The 19848-nt window shown below is 43.1% G+C and overlaps 1 protein-coding gene across 13 annotated transcripts in view; it reads right to left on the reverse strand.

Annotated features, from left to right (window-relative positions):
* Positions 1-19838, reverse strand: part of EYA3 (EYA transcriptional coactivator and phosphatase 3) — a 36069-nt gene extending 16231 nt beyond the window's left edge. For 4 of the 13 annotated variants that reach the window (XM_085518337.1, XM_085518334.1, XM_085518336.1 and 1 more), the window contains exons 1-7: positions 19756-19838; positions 13820-13911; positions 8719-8813; positions 6681-6724; positions 5256-5338; positions 4424-4490; positions 3642-3784 (exon numbers count right to left, since the gene is read on the reverse strand). In XM_085518337.1, the coding sequence (XP_085374463.1) occupies positions 3642-3784; positions 4424-4490; positions 5256-5338; positions 6681-6724; positions 8719-8751 (370 nt within the window). In that variant the 5' untranslated portion in view covers positions 8752-8813; positions 13820-13911; positions 19756-19838. Of the gene's footprint in view, positions 1-3641; positions 3785-4423; positions 4491-5255; positions 5339-6680; positions 6725-8718; positions 8814-13819; positions 13912-16634; positions 16723-19467; positions 19557-19755 lie in introns of those variants that run through there. The other 9 variants (XM_015883505.3, XM_015883503.3, XM_015883504.3 and 6 more) reach the window with 5 other exon arrangements.
* Positions 19839-19848: the final 10 nt, after the last annotated feature.

Raw genomic sequence — 19848 nt, forward strand, 5'->3', positions numbered from 1 at the left:
AGGCAGTGTGGTTTCAGTTCAGGTGCTGCATTAAGGTCCATTCTGCTGCGCTGGCAGCAGTGACAACAGTGTCTGACCTCAGGAACTCACCAAGGCCTGATTCTTCAGGGCTCCTCAGGTTTGTTTTCTTTTTAAACTGTTTCTGAACTCAAAACTCTTTTTTTTTGTTTGTTTGTTTCTTGCAATTATAAGTCTTGGAGTCTGAAAGCTGACTGCTAAAGATTCAAGATGCTGCAGCTTTTCCCAGATAAAGATTTGCTTATGGGAAGCAGGAAAAACTTCCCTTGGAATTAGATATTCCATCTTCTAAAGTGGGTAGAAGAGAGTTACATTCAGTCTTTTAACAGCAGACTGACAGAAGGGTGGTCAGGACCACCATTTAATTGCATTTATGACTCCAGTTATCAGCTCAGAGTATGTAACACAGCCAGCAGTTAAAGTTGCTGCAATCCCCACTGCAAGAAATCTAACCAGCTGGGGTTAATCTATACCTAGTTGAAGGCACTTCTTTCTGGCCTGCAGTAAAAAAGCAAGAATTAGTTGGGAAGATCTACTTAGAAACAAGAAGGAATGCACAAAGCAGAGGGAGAAAGGCCATCTGGAGCTAGACACATTGTTCAGGGCTAGCAGAATGATGACCTTCCATCTCAAAACCCATTCAGCCTCATGAAGGTGTGTAAAAAAAACTGGCAGCCACAAGTCCTATAAAGTCATTTATCTGTATGGTCTTTCAGGGTTTTGATTCCTGTTCATTACGGTTTCAAACCTTGAAAGCCACAGTAATTAGCAAATAATAGTGGAAGAATGATTTAAGGAAGCTTGCAGATATACTGTAGAAACTGCAGGGCAAATATATGGGAAACAGATCTCCTAAAAGAGAGCAGGTGTGGTATTTTTAAGTAGCTTTTAGAGAGGACAGTAACCAGCATTTCCTTACAGTGCAAGATCGGTGGGAAAGCAGCAGAGAACACCAAAATCAGACAGTCACAGAGCATACCAACATGCCTACCACTGTGATGGTGAAACACAAACAACATCTGAACGCTGCAGGACGCTTATCACACAAGGGGTGTAAAGCCAGATCAGATAAACACGTCAGAGGTGCCCACAGGGTTGGCTGGATGCAGGTGCAGCAGCCAACTCAGGCATCTTCCAGACCCAGCCTTCCACAACTGCCTTGGTCAGTGATCACCCTGGCCCTGGTGATGTGTGTCATATCATATCATAGTATCATAGTCTCGTGCAGGTCGTGTCCTTTCCTGCTGTTCTGCAGCAGCACAGCTTCAAGGATGACACAGGATAAGGGAGCACAAAACACCCCCACACCAGATGGCAGCACTGCAGCTGAGGCAAAGGGATGTCATAGGGCACATTTATGGAGACAGAAAGGCCCCACACAGGACAGATCACCACTTGTATGTTCTCCTTGAGTCCATGTAAACCACTGTATCTACAGTGCTTCTAACATAACTTGAAGCCACAAGGCTTATATGTCATCATTCTTATTTTAATATTGATTTTCACGTTATGTTCGGCACATAACAGGGCATTAAATGCCAAAAAAATTATTATAGCACAAGGAAAATTGGCAGATACACACACTAGATTTTATATATATATATATATATATATATATATATATAAAAGAAAGAATATATATTGATATTTGTATACCTAGGCCATCTCTTCTCTGAAAGCAGCACCCTGAACTGAGTGTTTGACAGCTGGCTTGAATTTCACATATAAAATACTTCTTCTTTGCTCCTAATCCATGATGTCTTCTTTTTGGCATAGAATTAAACCCACAATAAGAAGAGATGCAAACGTTGGATCTGCTAGTAAAATATCTAATCCATCTAGTCGATCTAGTCAAGTTCTCACATACCCAAAGAAATACTGTGAGTAGAAACAAAATTAGACTGCCCTTAGCACTGCACATGGTTGGTCCTGGATCATCCACCTGGATCTGTCCATCTTCCCAGTTTGATTACACTCATACTACTTCAGTATGATGGAAATGTGACTTCTAACATTTCCATAACACTTAAATTTAGACTAAAAATTCAGCTACTTAGTAATACTCCACAAAATCCTTATCAAGACATTTCAGTAAGTGAACTGATTGCATTTCAGAAGAACTTTAATGGACAAGAGTTGCTATGGAATCAATAGAAAAGGCTTAACTCTTGCCTAGGTCTCCCGAAGATACTCTGAAGCAACAGTAGAAACTGACAGTTAAGCACCTAATTACAGGAAAAAGAAGTAATTAAAAAAAATGACAGTAACCACAGCTACCATCACCAAAACATCACAAACATCACCACGCAGGCACTGCCGAATGCCTATGAACCTTCAAAGTGGTCTCAGTGAACTGCCCACAGCGAACCAATAAGCACCAACCCAGGGAAAGAAATGAAACCACAAGCCAATGTTTGGATGCACTAAAAAGACTGAAAGTGGAATGCAGGTATCAGGGATGAAACGTGCTTTCCAATGTCTGTTATGGGCTGGGTTGGGCACGCTGTCAGCAGCAGCCCATTTGGCACCAGCCAACACTACCATAGCACAAAAAAGACAAGGAGGGTTTAGCAAGATAGCAGACCAACTGCCCTAGCTACTCTACAATTGACACCCTGCAAAGCTCCTTCCTTATGGCATTCAGGCTGTTAGAATTAATACAGAACAAATTTGATTTGATACTGTGCGAGTAAAGCCTTGTGGTCAAATCATTCTATTCCTAAGGATGCTCTCAAGCACAAATAGAAAAACCTCCTTTCTGATAACACATGGGAGGAAAAATAAGAAAGAAAAGGAGGAAAAAAGGTGAGTACTTCAGCTTTATACACTGACCATTCTTGAAAAGGTAGAAATTTCTGCCAAACCAGATATCACTTATATCTAATAAGAATGAGCCCAGTTGCATCTGTTTTTCCATACCATCTTTAAAAATAACATGACAAATTAACTGCTTTGTAATACATATACATATATATGATTCGGCTTAGGACAGAAAGGCATTTAGTTCTCCAGCTAAGGAAAACTTATCCTTTTACAGTCTGATACCCTAAGAATTTAGCACTGTAGTGGCTCTGTTAATTCACCTAGGCAGCACGACCACAAAAATCCCCACGACAAACATTTCATGGCTACGTCACAGCTGACAGCACTTTTTCCCTGTGTTACCTGCATAGAAGGGTGACGTTCTCTCCTCTCTCACAACAGAGCCAGGCACTGAGGAGCAAAACTACCTCTGCTACCACACATACAAAGGAACAGCTCAAACCTTGTCATCAAGCTTCAGATGTTCAGTTACAACAGGACTCTTACCCTGCAAGCTTTCAGCAAGCTGCACGGCTACATTCAAATTACTGTCCAGGAAAGCAGTTTTGTTAAAAAAACAACAAAAAACAAAAAAGGTCTGACAAGATGAAGTTTCATCTAGAGATGACTCACATGAAACCACAGCTATTGCCGTTTACACACATCTTTCCATCGCTTCATGCTGATCTACAATTTAAGCTAAGTGTGTGCTCTCCTCTATGTGCTTCTCTCCAATACACCTAATCTTAATATTTGCTTTCTAATGAGATGTAAGAAAATAACTGCAAGCACTGAGAAATCTTTGCAAATGTATTTCTTACCAAAAGGAGGTAGTCCATAGGTTTGGGTGGTCTGAGGGTAGATGGTGTAGGGCTGAGATTGCTGTAGTGCTTGGTACTGAGTCTGACCAGGGTAAGGGCTCATTGTTTCCGATACAGGTACAGAAAGGATATGTGCGTATGGCCTGATTGAAAAGGAAGAAAAGTTACAAACCAACCAACATAACTTTTCACATATGCAGTTTTCAGCCTCCAAGCGAGACGACACATTATTAAATCACTTTAGAAAGAAGAAACAATCCCCAATTACTGTGACTGTGAGGGCAGGGGGAGCAGGGCAGAAGGAACCCTATGTTCCAACAGGCATGAGCAGTTAGTTTCACCTATGGTGCCTTACAGCAGCAAATCCTAAAGCTATTAGAATACAGCAGCATCAAAACTAATGGAACAAACAGGCTATACAAAAGCAAATGTGGGAGATTTAGACCTCCTGTACCACACAATGAGAAAACATTTTATGATGCTCAAATATGGTAACATCTTACACTCCTCTTATATGCTTGTTTCTCTCTCAAATACTATTCAACAAGATCACCATATTGTTAATTAATTGAAGAGATCTGTTTACCCTTCGGATCATAAGACAATGGCCACTGAAGCCAAAGGATGACTTCTACAAGGCTCAGCATGCACAGCAGTGAGTGTCTGCTGCCTAGCCTAGCATATAGGGGAGTTTGGTCAGAGTAATTAAAGAAATACATAATAATATTAAAAGATGACTTCAGAAAGAAGCTACTGAATTTTGTAACAGTTGTTCAACTTACTTTGCAGAATACATCTGTGAGGTATAATCATTTGATGACCTTGGGATATAGTCAGTGCATGTCATAACTGGAAGAAAAAATAGTTTATGTAATTACACAGGAGATTTCTAAAACCAACAACTAAATTCACTTAACTACCTGAACACTCACACGACTTTCACCAACACAGGAAGGTCGTTTAGTACCTTGGATATCTGTTTTGAAGTAAATTCTCAAAACCCACAGCATTAAAACACATTAAAAACGTTCTTGCCAATTCACTGCATATAATGCGATGCTTCCATTTTTCTTTTTGAATAAATCCACAGCAATCACACTCTAGAACCGGTAAGAGACAGTCACTCAGGCTGCACAACCCGAGTTCAAACTCATCTCAGATACCCTTATGAGACAGGTCCCACTTATAGCACTGGGGTGCTTGAGCTGGTATATCTTTAACCCAGCAGCCATTGTAATATCCTGAATTCAGATGAGCAGACCTGATAAATGATGAGCTGTCCATCAGACCAGGAAAGTGAGGTTATGCTGGACCTCCAGCACAGAACCTGGCACCATACAGCCCCTTATGGCATGCCACCCCATAAGGAACCATGGTGTAGTGATCTCCAAGCTAAGCAATATGTCTGACTGTCAGTTTGCTTACCATCACACACACAGGCATTAATGCTTTGTAAGCCCCACAGCAAACCTTCACCTTACAACTGACAACATGGACAGTATTACAAAGAGGGGATGAAGTTTGCACTTGATGAATTACAAAAGTAATGAGATCAGTGGCAGAAATGAGGAGAACAGACACACTGGGAGCTGAAGGATTCTGAAAGATACTTACTCTCAGTTGACATGGGAAGGTTTGAACCAAGGCTTGAAGATTCAGGTTTCTGATCGCTGACTTCTGTGCTGCTCACATGAGTGCTAGAACAAACAAACTGTAACATCAGTGCTATGAACCTCTGCATTAACATCCTTTGATATCTTCAGCCTTTTGCACTGAGAAAAACTGACTCTTACCAAAGTGTGCAGAGCTGGTTTTGGTTATCTCACACAGAGAACCTAAGAGAGAGATCTGCATCTCTGATTAGACATAAAACTGCCATCAGCTTCAGCACGTTAACTCAGCAACTCATCTCTCCACATGAAGCTGCAGCCCAGCAGACCCAGCAGCTTGGCACTGCCATCTGCAGTGTGAAGCACAAATTTCTTTCCTCCCACCTGGACACAGCCTCCTGCTCCTCTGCAGCACCTCAGACACACACCAGGCTCTTCCATGAAAGTTTAATTTGCTGAATGAGCAGAAAAAATTGTGGGGCTGTTTTCGCTTCATCCACCCACCTTCAACTGCCCTGATGGCTTTGAGGTGAAACCCTGGGGCAAGCAGGACAGTGCTGGGCAGGGTGAGGGGATGGAAGAGCAGAGCAGTGAGTGCTGTGGATTTGCTCTCCTATGTGTGTTGTTTTCCTTCCTATGGCTAGGGAGAAGGAATTAAGTTTGCTCAAAACGCATTAACTGGCATTTCTCCCCTCTGAAAACATTCATAACCAGACTGAAAATCTTTTTGCAATGCTAGTAGCCTTTGAGTTCTGCAATTAAAAACCCCACATTCCAGTGAAGATTCGGAGCATTCATCTACTGCTGTTCTGGGGGGAAAAAAGTCCTGTGATTCTGTGAGACAGTTAACCTGTGGCTGTCAAATTGCATGCAGCTTGCAAGTAGGTTGAGAGCTGTACAGCTACTTCTAGTTATCACTTACTATGGAAAATGTGACAATAGATACAATTTCTGGTTATACTATATCAGCCCTTGTTTCTTCTTGCATTCTCACTGTTGCTCCTCAACACACACACCTGTGCTTTAGTACAAATTCATCCCAAGTGCTCTTATCTTCCATCACTTACCACCTAGGAGAGCAGAGGCACTCCTAGGCTGGGCTCCTCTCACCTTATGCTGGCTGGAAGTGCAGCTTCCAGCACACTCTAACATTTAGGTGGTGAATTTCACACTGTTTGCTCACTGCTTCTTGTCAAAGCTTTCCCTTCATTATTATTTTTTTAATAATCATCTAACTACTAATATAACTCAGGTTTAATACCAAAGGGTTGCTTAATTTATTTTTCTTACAGCCAACACAAAACTGGGTTATATTTGTCCCATCTCTCTGACAAATACAGCAATATGCATGCTGCTAAAATGGAAGCTTATAATGATATAAGAGCACCAGTAATTGCTTCACACTAAAATAAAATTCAAAGTGACATACCTCAAGCTTTGCTCTCGGGATTCCTGCATCTTGGCTTTCTTCACCTGCAAGGACAGAAATGTTCAGAGGCACAACTAAAAAGAGCTGTCCTTGGCAGAATCAGCACACACAGACCTCCAGCAGGACATCACCAGTGGTTACTTTAGTTTGCATTAGTGTTGAAAAGAAAGCCTTGCATTGAACTGTACAGCTAACTAACAGGTCTTAAATAGAAAAGTTTCAAAGGGGAAAGGAAGGAAAGGGAAAAGGGTGGAAAACACAGCTTCTGCCTCAGGTCAGATCACCTCCACTCAGACTGATATTCATAGACCAATTTCTGAGTGGAAAGCACAACCCCCAACCAACCAGATGATGAGTTGCTGAAGCAAACACAACCAAAGCAATGGTAGCATTACTGCCTGTAGCAATGTTATGAAGAAAGGACTGTACACCAGTCAGGAATGTGGAGTTTAACTGCCATCCCTGTGGCAATTTGAGTTGAGAAAAACCTTCAGCTCAAACACCTGACAGCCATTTTTCCTCTGTCCTTTCAGCAGCACTGCAGCCCTTCCCACCTCAGGGTTCTCCCCATCATTCACATTTACTGCCCAATATGAGAACTCCTTCCAAACAGATCAGCTCTGTGGGTGTCTGCAATGCACATAACACAAGTTCACCAGCCCTTGCAAAAAGACTTTTGTCACTTCCTGTCTTCCAGGATTAAATAAAATATCATAAGAATCAACTACATGTATCCACAATGCATTCAACAAACAAGAGATTACTACAAGAAATCACTTGTAAAAGCCAAATAATAGCACTTCTTAAACTATTTTTGTCATGGAAAATGTCACTTTTGGTCACTTCTCTCTAAACTTTCCTTCACTTTTTTACTTCCCAAGTTTATATTTGGTTTCCAGCACTGAGTCTCACACAGACTTTTCCACTTTAAATTGAGATCTGAAAGGGGAAAAAGCATCTAAAAATAGGGACAAAAGTCTTGCCTGTTTAGCATCCCTGGCAGCAGAATGCACACTAAATGGAGGGAGTAAAACACATTTAACTCCAAGTCTGACGACTTCCCTACAGGCTCCAGATTCAGTCTCCAACAGTTTGCAATGACCATTATTAGGAAAAGAAAAATCATTTGAGAAAGAAAACAAGTTTGTGCAGTGTCAGTTCTGGGTGATAAAGCTGAAAAGATGATATCACATCATACAGCTTTGATCAGTATAGTCTCAAATTCTGCCTCAGAATGACTGAGCAGCAAAAGGTACCTAAATGAAATTAGATAGAAAACCTTCAGCAAACAATTAAAGAGTCTGCTTACAGGTAATGCTCTCATGTGCCAAAAACAAGCTGTGCTCCATCTCCTATGCCCTGAATAATAAAGGTTAATAAAGGTAATTTTGGCTATGTAAAGCTGTAATAACAGATATTTCCTTTCTTATTTTAGTTTAAATCCTGCAGACATCTAGACTTCCAATTATGTTTCTGCTGATTAGCCTTGTGTTTTATGCACACACACTCATAATGATTTGCACGTTGTGTCAGAAAGCATAACTTAAATAATTTAACCTCATCAGTATTTTTAATGTGGCAGCATCACAGATATCTAGGAAGTCTGGACAGCAATTCCTATCTTAAGATACACCTACCTACATCAGTGCCCTGTTCAATTAAGGGTTGTAAATAATGCTCTCCAGCAATAGAGATGATGGCATGCTTAGGGTTGTGGAACCTTTTCATGATCTTAGGCACAAGAATAACTAAAACTTATTTATAAGGAAACAGGCAGCATGCTGATTCTGTCATTAAAACAGTGATTTTTAATTTCTTCTAGGATTATAAATGGTCTGGTTTTCTCAGCAAAACAGATAATTACTAGGCATAATTTTACATAGAAGCACTACAGAGTTTAAGCACACATTCCTTTTATTACTGCTTTAATAAAGGACAGCCTTACTGCCCATTATTAAATACAATAACTGCATGCTGAGTTCTGAGATCACTGATTAGTTTTACATGCCCACCTTGAGTATTATTTAAATGTACTTACTGGTTGCTCGGGTAAATCTTGTGGCTCTTCCATGGGTATTACTATTTTAATGCTTGAATGATTCAAATCGTGTCCTCCTCGGCAGTCTTCAAAGCCTGTCAAAAAAAGGTGTTCATAGCTTTATGTACTTTTGGGGGGACTTATCATTTAGGCTATCAGAGAATGGTAATTGTTATATATTCCACCCACAAGCTTTCTAAACTCGTGTTGCCATCTCCCAAGTAAGAGACAAAATTCATATACGGAAAGATTTCATAAACAAGGGATTTAGCTTTAAGCTTCAACTTACAGACATTTTTCATCACGTGGCACATTTCTACATCATTTGCTTGTACCATACTGACCACAGAAGCTAACGTGTCAATCAGACACGTGCACCATGATTTTAAAGACACTTTAAATGATCGAGTCTGGTCTACTAGGTCAGTAAACAGAGTGATTCAATCTAACCTGTTTTAATTTAGAACATTTATATAACAAACACACACACACACACAAAATCAGGACAAGAGCGTACGTGAATTTACATACAGCACTGCTTACTGTCAAGTTCACAAAGAAAGTTTATTATTCCAACTGCAGCCCTCAAAAAAGAGGTGTTTGGTGAGCACCAAAAAGTTAACAGACAGTAACCCAGTCACATATTTAGCACAGAGTTCCTATATACTGCACCAAAAAGTTGCCATAGACCAGCATTCATTGACCATTGACCATATATTTTGACTTGGTCTTCTGGGATCCCCTCTTCCCAGAGCCCACTCAGCAAAGCTGTCCCCTACGCTGGCACCATTACAACTTTCACCCTCAGTTTTAACTGTTAACTATAGAGATAGTACAGAAAACTCAAGACAGAAAAGAAGCTGCGTCATTCAAAGGTTATAACTACAGGTGTGGGATACAAATGCCAATAGCAGCGATGTTTGAATTTGCTATCACATCAGTCTGGTCCTGCCCCTTTGTCCTTTGATTTTACAGTTTCATTGCATACTTTCTTATTGAACTCCAAAACTGAACTGATCAGTATGGAAAAAACATCACTGTCACACTGCCTTCTAGAGAATCTACAGCTCCAGAAACAGCAGGTAGGGCAGAAAATGTCTCAGTGTTCTCACAGAGAAGCAAGCAGAACCAGAAGAAGCATGGTGCATTTCTGGGTGACAGGGATGTGCTTAAGCAGCACAGCTGGACTTGTGAGGAGTGACAGGGCTGTTCTTTAGCAAAGGTTTCCTAAGCCACAGTTTCAGCTGGAGCTGCTGAGGAAGGAAAAGCTCCTGCTTCTCCCTTACTTCCAGCAACCCAATCTTGCTTGCATGATACCCTTCCTTTGTGCTGGGCACAGCAGCCATATGGCTGTGCTGCAGGCTGGATTTGATCTTGTGCTATGGAGAAAAACAATAAAACAGAAAAAAAAACACATAGAAAAGAGCCACCAAAACACAGCACTTCTGCTAAGATCCTTCCACTGGGCTCAGCTCCAGCCTCACACAGACCCATTTTTAGGGGAGCCAAAGGAGAGGGAAAAAGGCAAGAGCATGCAAGTGAGAGCACAAGATGTCCTTTTCCATTGACAGCCACTGTAATATTATGGCTTCATTTACTCTTCCCCTTATTTTTCACATTGCCAAAACTGGGAATGCACACTCAGCTGTGGCACATGTTTGACTCAGTGGCTTTTCAGCCCAGACTGCCCACCCTGCCTGTGTGCAGAGAGCTGCTGTGCCCTGAGCTCATCCACCACTGACTCCACAAGGACACGGGGGGCAGAGACGGGGGAACCGCACTCCATGCTTCATGGCTCACACTGCAGGCAGGCAGGGCACAGCTGCTGCCAGCTACAGCTGCACATGGGAGGAGGCTGCAGTGAGCACTGCTCTGTGCTGTTTCCATGCAGCATCCCCAGCAGCCTGCTATGGGCACAGCACTGCAGCGCTGAGCGCTGCCAACCTCCTCTGAGCCTCCAAGCTGGGTGCAGTGCTTGGGTTTCCAAAAAGCAACCCCAGCACCTTGCATCCATTCAGCTTGAACCTGGTGGATCATCTGACTTGGCAAACAGCTGATCAGTAAAAGTTCAAGGCCAACAGCTGTTTTTTGGTATTGTTTTTTGTGTTTTTTTTCATCATCTCAAAAATTCAGCATTAGATTTTTAACCTACATAAAGCTCAAGGCAGCTGTGCTTTATTTAGATAAGCTTACCGCACAGCTTCTATTATTAAACATTTTTAAACCATAGGCAACCACAGCAGAAGAGATACCAAAGCAGATCTGCAATAGCTTTGGTACCGCACTCAGCCCATCCTGTGGCAGTTGTACATGAGCGGAGGTGTGACCATGTCATTACCATATAGAGAACATCAACTGCCATCAGCCCTCCTCCCCTTCCCACGCAAAACCACAGCTTCCCAACTGCTCACTAACCTCAGAAAAGAAGAAATTGGAGACCAACAGTTTTGGGAGAGCTGGGTTTGGTCACTTTTCCTGTCTACATTTTGATTATACTTTTTGGGAGGGGGAGGTCTAGGAAGTTCATAGAATCATAGAATGACCTGGGTTGCAAAGGACCTCAATGCTCATCTTGTTCCAACCCCCTGCTGTGTGCAGGGTCACCAACCAGCAGCCCAGGCTGCCCAGAGCCACATCCAGCCTGGCCTTGAACGCCTGCAGGGATGGGGCATCCACAGCCTCCTTGGGCAACCTGTGCCAGTGCGTCACCACCCGCTGGGTGAAGAACTTCCAACCTAAACCTCCCCTGCCTCAGTTTAAATCCATTCCCCCTTGTCCTGTCACTGTCCACCCTCATAAACAGCCATTCCCCTCCTGTTTATACACCCCTTCCAAATACTGGAAGGCCACAGTGAGGTGTGATGGTCAGAACACTTCCATGGTGGACTGAGCTTATGAATGAAAAGGCTTTGACAAATCACAACCAGGTGTGCCACAAGCTATTCTGTGTTAGCGATGTGAAAGAAACAACCTGAAAAAAAGAAGAAGTCGAAACTTAGGCTCCAAAAAGCTGAAAACACACAATTCTTTCCTATATGGAATGTTTTTCATTATTTACCTGTAATATCTGAATTAAACAACAGTTTTCAATTTAAAATGGACTTGCTGAACAGCCAAGCCAGCTAAACCCCAACTTGCCCAGCACACCACGGCTGTGCAATAGCCAGGAGAGGCGTTTTGCACGTCAGGTCATTTTGCATGCTCAGTTTATTGAAACACATTACATAAATCTCAAAACAAGGCATTAAAGCATAGGTGTGGATTAGAGAATTACACAGACTAGTTGTCTGCCTTCTGCTCTGCATAACATCACAGCGCTAACTCCCTGCTGAAAGCCCAGATTTGTTTTCTTGCAATAAATCCTATTTTTAAAATCCCAAAATGCAAAGCATATATTGATCAAACTCTTTCAATGCTGATATTATAGATATATTTCCAAAAGCTACCAGCTATTAGCATCGGGATGGACTGCTATTTAATTTTGTTCATTACAAGCCCATCTGCTTTGGCTTCAGATAAAATAACAGTTGTTCTCTCAAGCTGCAAATAATTAAAGGCAAGGATAATGTGATAAAACCAATGAGCTGTAATTATACTGATTAGGAAGAAAAAAAAGATGCTTGAATATGGTTTTGTTTTACTTCAAAATAGCCACTGCTTCCTTTAGGAAAAAAAAACTAAGCCGACCTAATGAAATTAAAACTATTTAATAGAATCTGAAACAAAATGCTTTGTTGGGATATGCTTAATAATGGGATCTATGTTATTTCCATTTCTCATTTACTCAAGGGCCAGAAGTTTACCATAAAGAGAAGTGGATCTAGGAATTAAGCAACAGTAGAAGAGTCTAAGCTTCTCATTTTTTCCAATGGAAAGCGCCTCTGCACACAACTTCCTTGTTCTACAGCAATATTTCTTCACTATTTTCTCCCTCCTCATATCCCCTCATACCCAACTATGACACTGTTTCATCAGTCAAGCTGTCAGAACACTTTTAACTTGACATCCCAAATAGCCAAACTTGCATTCTGCCTGCACGATGACAGCAAACCCAGCTCTCTTCCTAAGAGCTCCCATAAGAATTGGAAGAACAGGCACTCATCACAGCTTGTGCAGAATCTCCTGTTTTGTTCTTGATTACAAGATGACATGAATAACAGCACCATCCTGGCTGCTGGGTTGGGTCGTACATTGAGATGGCACCTTCGGAACAGTCAGGAATGGAATCCTGTGCTTTATTTGCCCTTCCTTCAGTCAAGAAGAAGATAAAAATGCTTTTTAACACTGTGCCATCACAAACAAACCAAGTGAATGAGTAAACAGATGCCTTGGCCCATAAAACGGTTTGTCAGGTAAGTCTGAGCACAAATTCAACACAATCCAAAGACGCTGAGAAGGAAAGGTGTGTAACACAGCACTACAGTGTCATGCAAGGACAGACAGCCATGAGCAGCTGGCTCTCCTCCTCCACTAAGAAACAAAGCAATTGCTTTCACAAGTAGAGCAACCAGCAGCACCATGAATTCACAAGTCAATTTACACACCATATAATTCCTCGGGTTGGAAAAGACCTTCAAGATCATCAAGTCCAACCTCAGCCTAACCATACTACCCTAACTCTAACAACCCACTGTTAAATCACATCCCTGAGCACCACAACCAGAGGGTAACACCACACCCAGACGGTGACACACTAAGGCAAGCATTCAGTGTTAGACAGCCTGGAAAACACAGCTGCAGTAAGAGGGAAAAGGAAGTGGGATTTCTAACTCCAAAACGTGAGAGCCCCAACTCTACTGAGTAATGCTGCCAGCATCCATTTCCTCAGGCAGCAGTCTTTGCTCTCCAGAAATAAAACTGCCCCCAGATTCCATCTGTAAGGCAGTTTACAACACGTCAAGCTTTCGTTTGTTAAATCCACTGTTAAGTACAGTTCTCCAGTGGCACACAGCAGCCTGCTGATCCCTACCTCTAACAGCTCAGCAGATCTCATGGCAAAGATTTCTGCCTGGCTGTTCTTTGCTTTTCCTCCATCCCTGCACACACACACCCACACCCCATGGGGCTGCCCAAATATTGTGACAAACACCAGAGAACAAACCTTTGCTGTGAGATCTGCTGGGTTGTTTGCTGCTCTCTACGCTCGATCTCTCTCTCCGTCTTTATTAACTGGGGAAGACTCGGAATAAAAACCTGCAAAAGTTATAGGGAAGGCAGATTATGCATCTCATCTATAAGGGTACACGTGGCCACGACAAGCATGTAAACACAAATCTGGAGGACTTGAGGTTCATGGTTTGATCAAATGTTCACAATCTTAAAGCGACGGGGGGTGCACAGTGTGGTATATAAAAATAGAGGAATTCAATGCTGTAACACAAAGATGTATTTAGCCTAAGCACTGCTCACTTCACCAGCAGGAACTTTCATGTTGCTCTTCTCAAATCCCTGTAGCATCACCAATTTTAAGGCTGTCTGCAGCTCTGTTCAGTGACACACACAAAGCCTGCCTGGCTCTTACACAACTCTCTTCAATTTGATTTTGAAACCCAACAGGGACATTTTTAAATGAGGAAACATACTGTGTTGGGGATTTTTTTTTCTCCACAAAAAGAAAACTTGGAAATAACAGCTTCATCTTTGAGCAAAACAGCTCCCACTGAGCCCAGAAAACAGGGCAATGATTTCTTCTAGATGGATCTAACAGCTCAACGAACCGTCATGCACCACCTTTAACATACAAAGCACAGCACCATGAATTATACACACATAAGGAAAGTAACAAAGCCAATAACTCCCCTTTACATAAGAATTCAACTCGTACCACAATTGGGAGATTTCACTAACACAGGCACCACCACACACTGCCAGGAAACCAAGCTACACTTCTCTTAGAGAGAAACTTTCAGCTGTCACCATAATTATGTTTAAAAGGTGGCACTGCAGTAAATTGACATATTTCTCTTGTTATTTTGCAAGAGAGGCAGCCATGGTATTTATCACCTGCAATCAGTCCTGGGGACATCTGTAACTATTTGTGTCTTAGCAACAACAGTTGCTGGAGTAACCTGCTCAAAAATATATATATATAAAATCATTAAGGAAAGAATGAAGTACTGGATATTTGAGATTTTTTACTCTGGAAAAAAAAAGTTTAAATGACTGTTTTTGATGCTCAGCAACTGTCACTATTTGTAACTAAGCATATTCATTATACCACTCCCTCCCGTGGCATCAGTGCTGTTGGCAGCACCCCTACATCCTCCAGGTGCCACGCTGCCTGCAGACATGGCTGTGGGATCCCTGTGCACAAAGATTGGAGATAGAGACATCCCTGCCTTGTCCTCTATCTCCAACACTGACATGTTTCCCATGAAGCACAGGATGGTTGGGTTGGAGGTGATCTCACAGCCCATCCAGCCCTTACCTTAGCTGTGGGCTGGGTGTCCCCCACCTGATCAGGCTGCCCAGGGCCCACTCATAGCCTCGGGCACCTCCAGGGATGGGGCACCCACATCTCTGTGTTAGCTGCTGACCATAGTCCACAGTCTGACCTATCTGGACTTCTTGGCTTCCTTCAGGCCAAGTAAGTGTAAGTATTCTTCATTTCCTGGCTTAAAAAATATCTTTTTTTCTTCATATCTAAAAATGCCAACAAAGCAGCAGGCTTGGCATGGCAGAGAGAAAGAATGTGTTCAGTGGAAAAAGAAGAACATGTCTGTGTCTGCAAAGTTCTCCAGAGTACGGGGAAGATAACAAAGAAAATAATGATTTCTTATTACCTTTGAGCCCCTTTACCACCTACAAAGGTGAACTCCTCTCCTTGAGCCCCAAAAGTTCTGGATAGATAGGAAACAAATGTTTAACATGCAGAAAAACCAAAGCAATGGTCTCTGAAATGTCAAGAACGTTTCTAGTGCTATTGAACAAAATTATTGCAAATGAGAGCAGACTTCTATGCAAAACTTTAAAACCTCAAATTCAACAGAACTGTTTTCTGTGACAGCACTTTTCCCAACTCATACGTGAGCACAATTATGTCTTTACCAGGAAAGATTTGCGGGGAAACTTCTTCTTGTAAGCCTTTGGTTAAACCTATTTCAGAATGCTGCCACTCAGTTCTGAAAAGAGCTGACACTCAGTTTCCTCTGTTCTGAAAAGTAATTCATTACCTGCTTTTCCAAATGATAACGGCACTGAATATGCAGCATTCTTTGTTCATCTCAAATCAGTTATAATTAAGGAGGAATTTCTTATGCTTTCCCAAATATAGAATGGCAATCAGAATCATAACGGAAAAGAAATTAGCAAAACGACTCTGTAAAATCTTCAAAATAGATTTACATAATAATATATAATAATTACAGAAAACCATCACCCAAGGCTTAAAACTGCCACGCACTTTATGTTATGTTCCAGCTGACTCTCAGACAAATAGGACTATCAGCATTTAAACACAGACAACACAACAGAGGAATTCCTTGGGATGGGAGAACAGCTTTCTAGATAGGGCTAAACTACAGGGCAGAGCATCTTCTGCAGAGCTAAAGTACTTTTTAATTGCCTCTAAAATTGGATGACCCACATTCTTAATTCCAGAGTTTATCTAAGAGATGAAAAAAGAGCCCAGTATGATTCCACAGCTGAGGAGCAGCTTGCTTTGCTGCCCTTTAACAAATTAAAAACCTCTGGACAAATTAGGATGAAAGGGGGGAAAAAAAGGAATAAATTAAAGACAAGACAAAGCAAGGAAAAGCTGACAAATGCCTCCTTCAACTTAGAACAAATCAGTGTGTGCTGCTGGTCATGGTTCAGGTGGCCAAAACAAGCTGCTGCTGGAGGCAGCAATGCTTGGAGGTGCTCTGCTTGTAAGCACTGCTGGCTGGGAGATCATACAGAAAATATCAAATCCTCACCATTCCCTTTAGGCACTCAGAAATTTCTCCTGCACCTCCATCCTGACAGGTCCTGGTACATCTGCAGGGCAGAAGTTTAAAATGTTCCTATTTCTGATAAATAAGAATGGTGGCATTGTGTTAATCATGTCCATCCTCATATAACAACTGCTGTATGTCTTGAATCTTGATGCATAACGTGACTCACACAGAAACACACCACTTTCAGGTTCTTCATTCACTTAACAAACCACAACAGTATTGTACCCATATGTAACCATCCTTCAGTACATGAAAGCTAGGACAGAGTACATTTAATTTGCTGGAGAGATATTCCAACACATTAACACAAAACACGGAAACCCTTTTAATAAAGGTTATGATGTTATCAATTCAAAACCCACCCAAACACCTCAACTTTTTACCAGGCAAAGTTCTGAGAAGCTGTAAATCCTTCAGAAGTCAGTAATGACTTGGGAATTATTACAAAGCCGCACACATCTGTGATAGGGAAGTAACAGTTTTGCAATCCAATCCGCCCCATAAACCAACAACACACAGTTACCAAGGTGCCACAACTGCCACTGACGTTGCATGGAAGGGTTGAGATACAGGCAAAAGCCACAGAAGGACACTGCACTATTTCTAAGGGCTCGAGCACTGCCAGACCTTCACCTCGGCTGCCTTTTTAAAGGTTACAAGTGAGAATCCAGCTGCGTAATGTTGGTTGTGTGGTAAAATCTGCAGAACTGCATTAAGTACAAAGTAACACCCGGTGAGATGATTTAATAAACCCACAGAAGTTAATAGCACACAGTCAGGTTTGTAGGTCCACAGCTCTGCAAACCAATACAACTAAATAACCTCTAGGCATTTTTTAAGCTGTTAATTATGAAAACAGTGATTTGAGGCATGCAAATTGCTGTGGTTCTAACCAAAAGCCCATCTCATTTGGTACCATGAATTTAGGATGATCTGCAAAGTCACAGAACCAAGTAACTGAGACAGATGACAACTGTGCAAGTCTTATCCTAATAGCAAATATGATTGAGTTTCAATTGCTAGCTGGAAGTTAACAGACTATAGACTCCGTGCATCACAGGAATGGAAGTAGAGCTGGCTCCATACAGAAAAAAGAGGCCTGGTATGATGATCCATTATGTATCTGACTTGCTATAGATAGTCCACATCAAGGACTAGCCTCAGTATGGAAGCAATTTAACCTCACCATGCAGTGCAGAAACCAAACAATCACCCTAGCACAGAGCTGGCTCCACATAAAGCTTCAGCAATTCTGCACAGCAAGCACTGGAACAGTCTGCCCAGAGAAGGGGTGGATGCCCCATCCCCAGAGATGCTCAAGGTCAGGCTGGATGGGGCTCTGAGCAACCTGATCAAGCTGTAAATGTCCCTGTGCACTGCAGGGGAGCTGAATGAGGTGATGACCTTTAAAGAGCCTATCCAACTCAAACCTCTATGGTTCTACAAACCAGGAACATCAAGAGCTGATCTGAGTCCAACACAGCTATGAAGTCCAATTGATCATGGCACTGCCAAGCCCAAGCACATCCTTTTGGTTATGTCTGCACAAGCTCTGGTGCAAGCCCATAACAAACCCATCCAGACAAAAACGTGCAGGTTTACAGATAATAAGAACGTACCCAGACAACAAAGCTGGTAACAGGGCTGAAGACCTGACCTATGAGAGGCTGAGAACACTTGGGTTGTTCGGTTTCGAGGTGACAAGGCCAAGAGGTGGCCTCATTTCTCCCTGTGGCTTCCTGGGGAGAGGAGGTACAGAGGAAGATGTTGGTCTCTTCTCTCCATAACTAGTGGCAGGACGTGGGAAGAGCACAAAGCTCCACCAGGGGAGAGGGAAGATTTAGGTTAGATATGAAATGCAATTCTTTACTCAGAGGGCAGTGAGGCACTGACACCAGTGCCCAGAGCTGTGGGTGCCCCACTCCTGGAGGTGTCCCAGGCCATGGATGGGCCCTTGGCAGACTGACCATGGCAGGGATTTGGCTGGGGGGGTTTTGAGGTCCCCTCTAACCCAACTATTACTGTTATAAATAAGGTCTCGTCCAAAGGAACCGTTCTATTCTCTGAATTACCTCTTTGCAAAGCTGCCATAGGGCTGCCTGGAGCTGCAGCTCCACACCACAGGCCCAGTCACACACAGAATCACAGGTCACAGAATCACAGAATGACCCAGGTTGGAAGGGACCTCAAGGATCATGTAATTCCAACTCCCCTGCCTGGCAGGGCCACCAAACATACACATTTACTACACCAGGTTGCCCAGGAGACCCCATAGATCCCCACAGAGACCACACAGACCCCATAGAGACCCCATAGATCAGGTTGCCCATGGCCCCGTCCAACCTGGCCTTGAACACCTCCAAGGACGGGGCATCCACAACCTCCCTGGGCAGCCTGTTCCAGGGCTTAACCACTCTCCTAGTGAAGAACTTCCCCCTAACATCCAACCTAAATCTTCCCTCTTTTAACTTAAAACCATTTCCCCGTGTCCTGCTATTGTCAGCCCTTTCCAAGAGTTTAAGGGAATAAATAGTAAGTTCCCTTCAGGTATTGAAAGGCTGCAATGAGGTCACCCCGCAACCTTCTCTTCTCCAGGCTGAACAAACCCAACTCCCTCAGCCTGTCCTCATAGTGGAGGTGCTCCAGCCCCTGATCATCTTCCTGTCCCTCCTCTGGACCCTTTCCATAATCTCCATGTCTTTTTTGTACTGAGGGCTCCACACCTGGACACGGTACAACAGATGGGGCCTCACAAGAGCCGAGTAGAGAGGGACAATCAGCTCCCTACAGGCCGTGCTTCCCGGTTACTCACACAACCGATCCTCACTCCCGAGCTCAGGGAGCTGCTCAGTCTCTTCCCCAGCGCCGTCAGGACACACCGGGATCCCCCTGAGCACCGAACCGGGCCGGACCAGCGGTTCTATGCGGCCGAGCGCTGGGATCCAACCGAGCGGCCCTCGGCATCTCCTCAGGCCCACAGTAACGGAGCCACGCGCTCCTCCCGTTCCCCCGAGCCGCGGCCCCGTTGGGATCCAAGGAGCGGAACGGCGGCGGGGATGAAGGGCGGAGGTTCATCCAGGTACATTCAATGAGCTCTTACCGAGAAGCGGCCCCACAGCCGCACCCGGGAACGGGACCCGCATCCGACATGGCAGCGGCCCCACGGATCCGCAGCAGCAGCAGGACCCGGAAA

The sequence above is a fragment of the Coturnix japonica genome, chromosome 17 (assembly GCF_054131305.1).
Source record: "Coturnix japonica strain WE chromosome 17, WE-NBRP24, whole genome shotgun sequence".
In the NCBI taxonomy this organism is placed as follows: domain Eukaryota; kingdom Metazoa; phylum Chordata; class Aves; order Galliformes; family Phasianidae; genus Coturnix; species Coturnix japonica.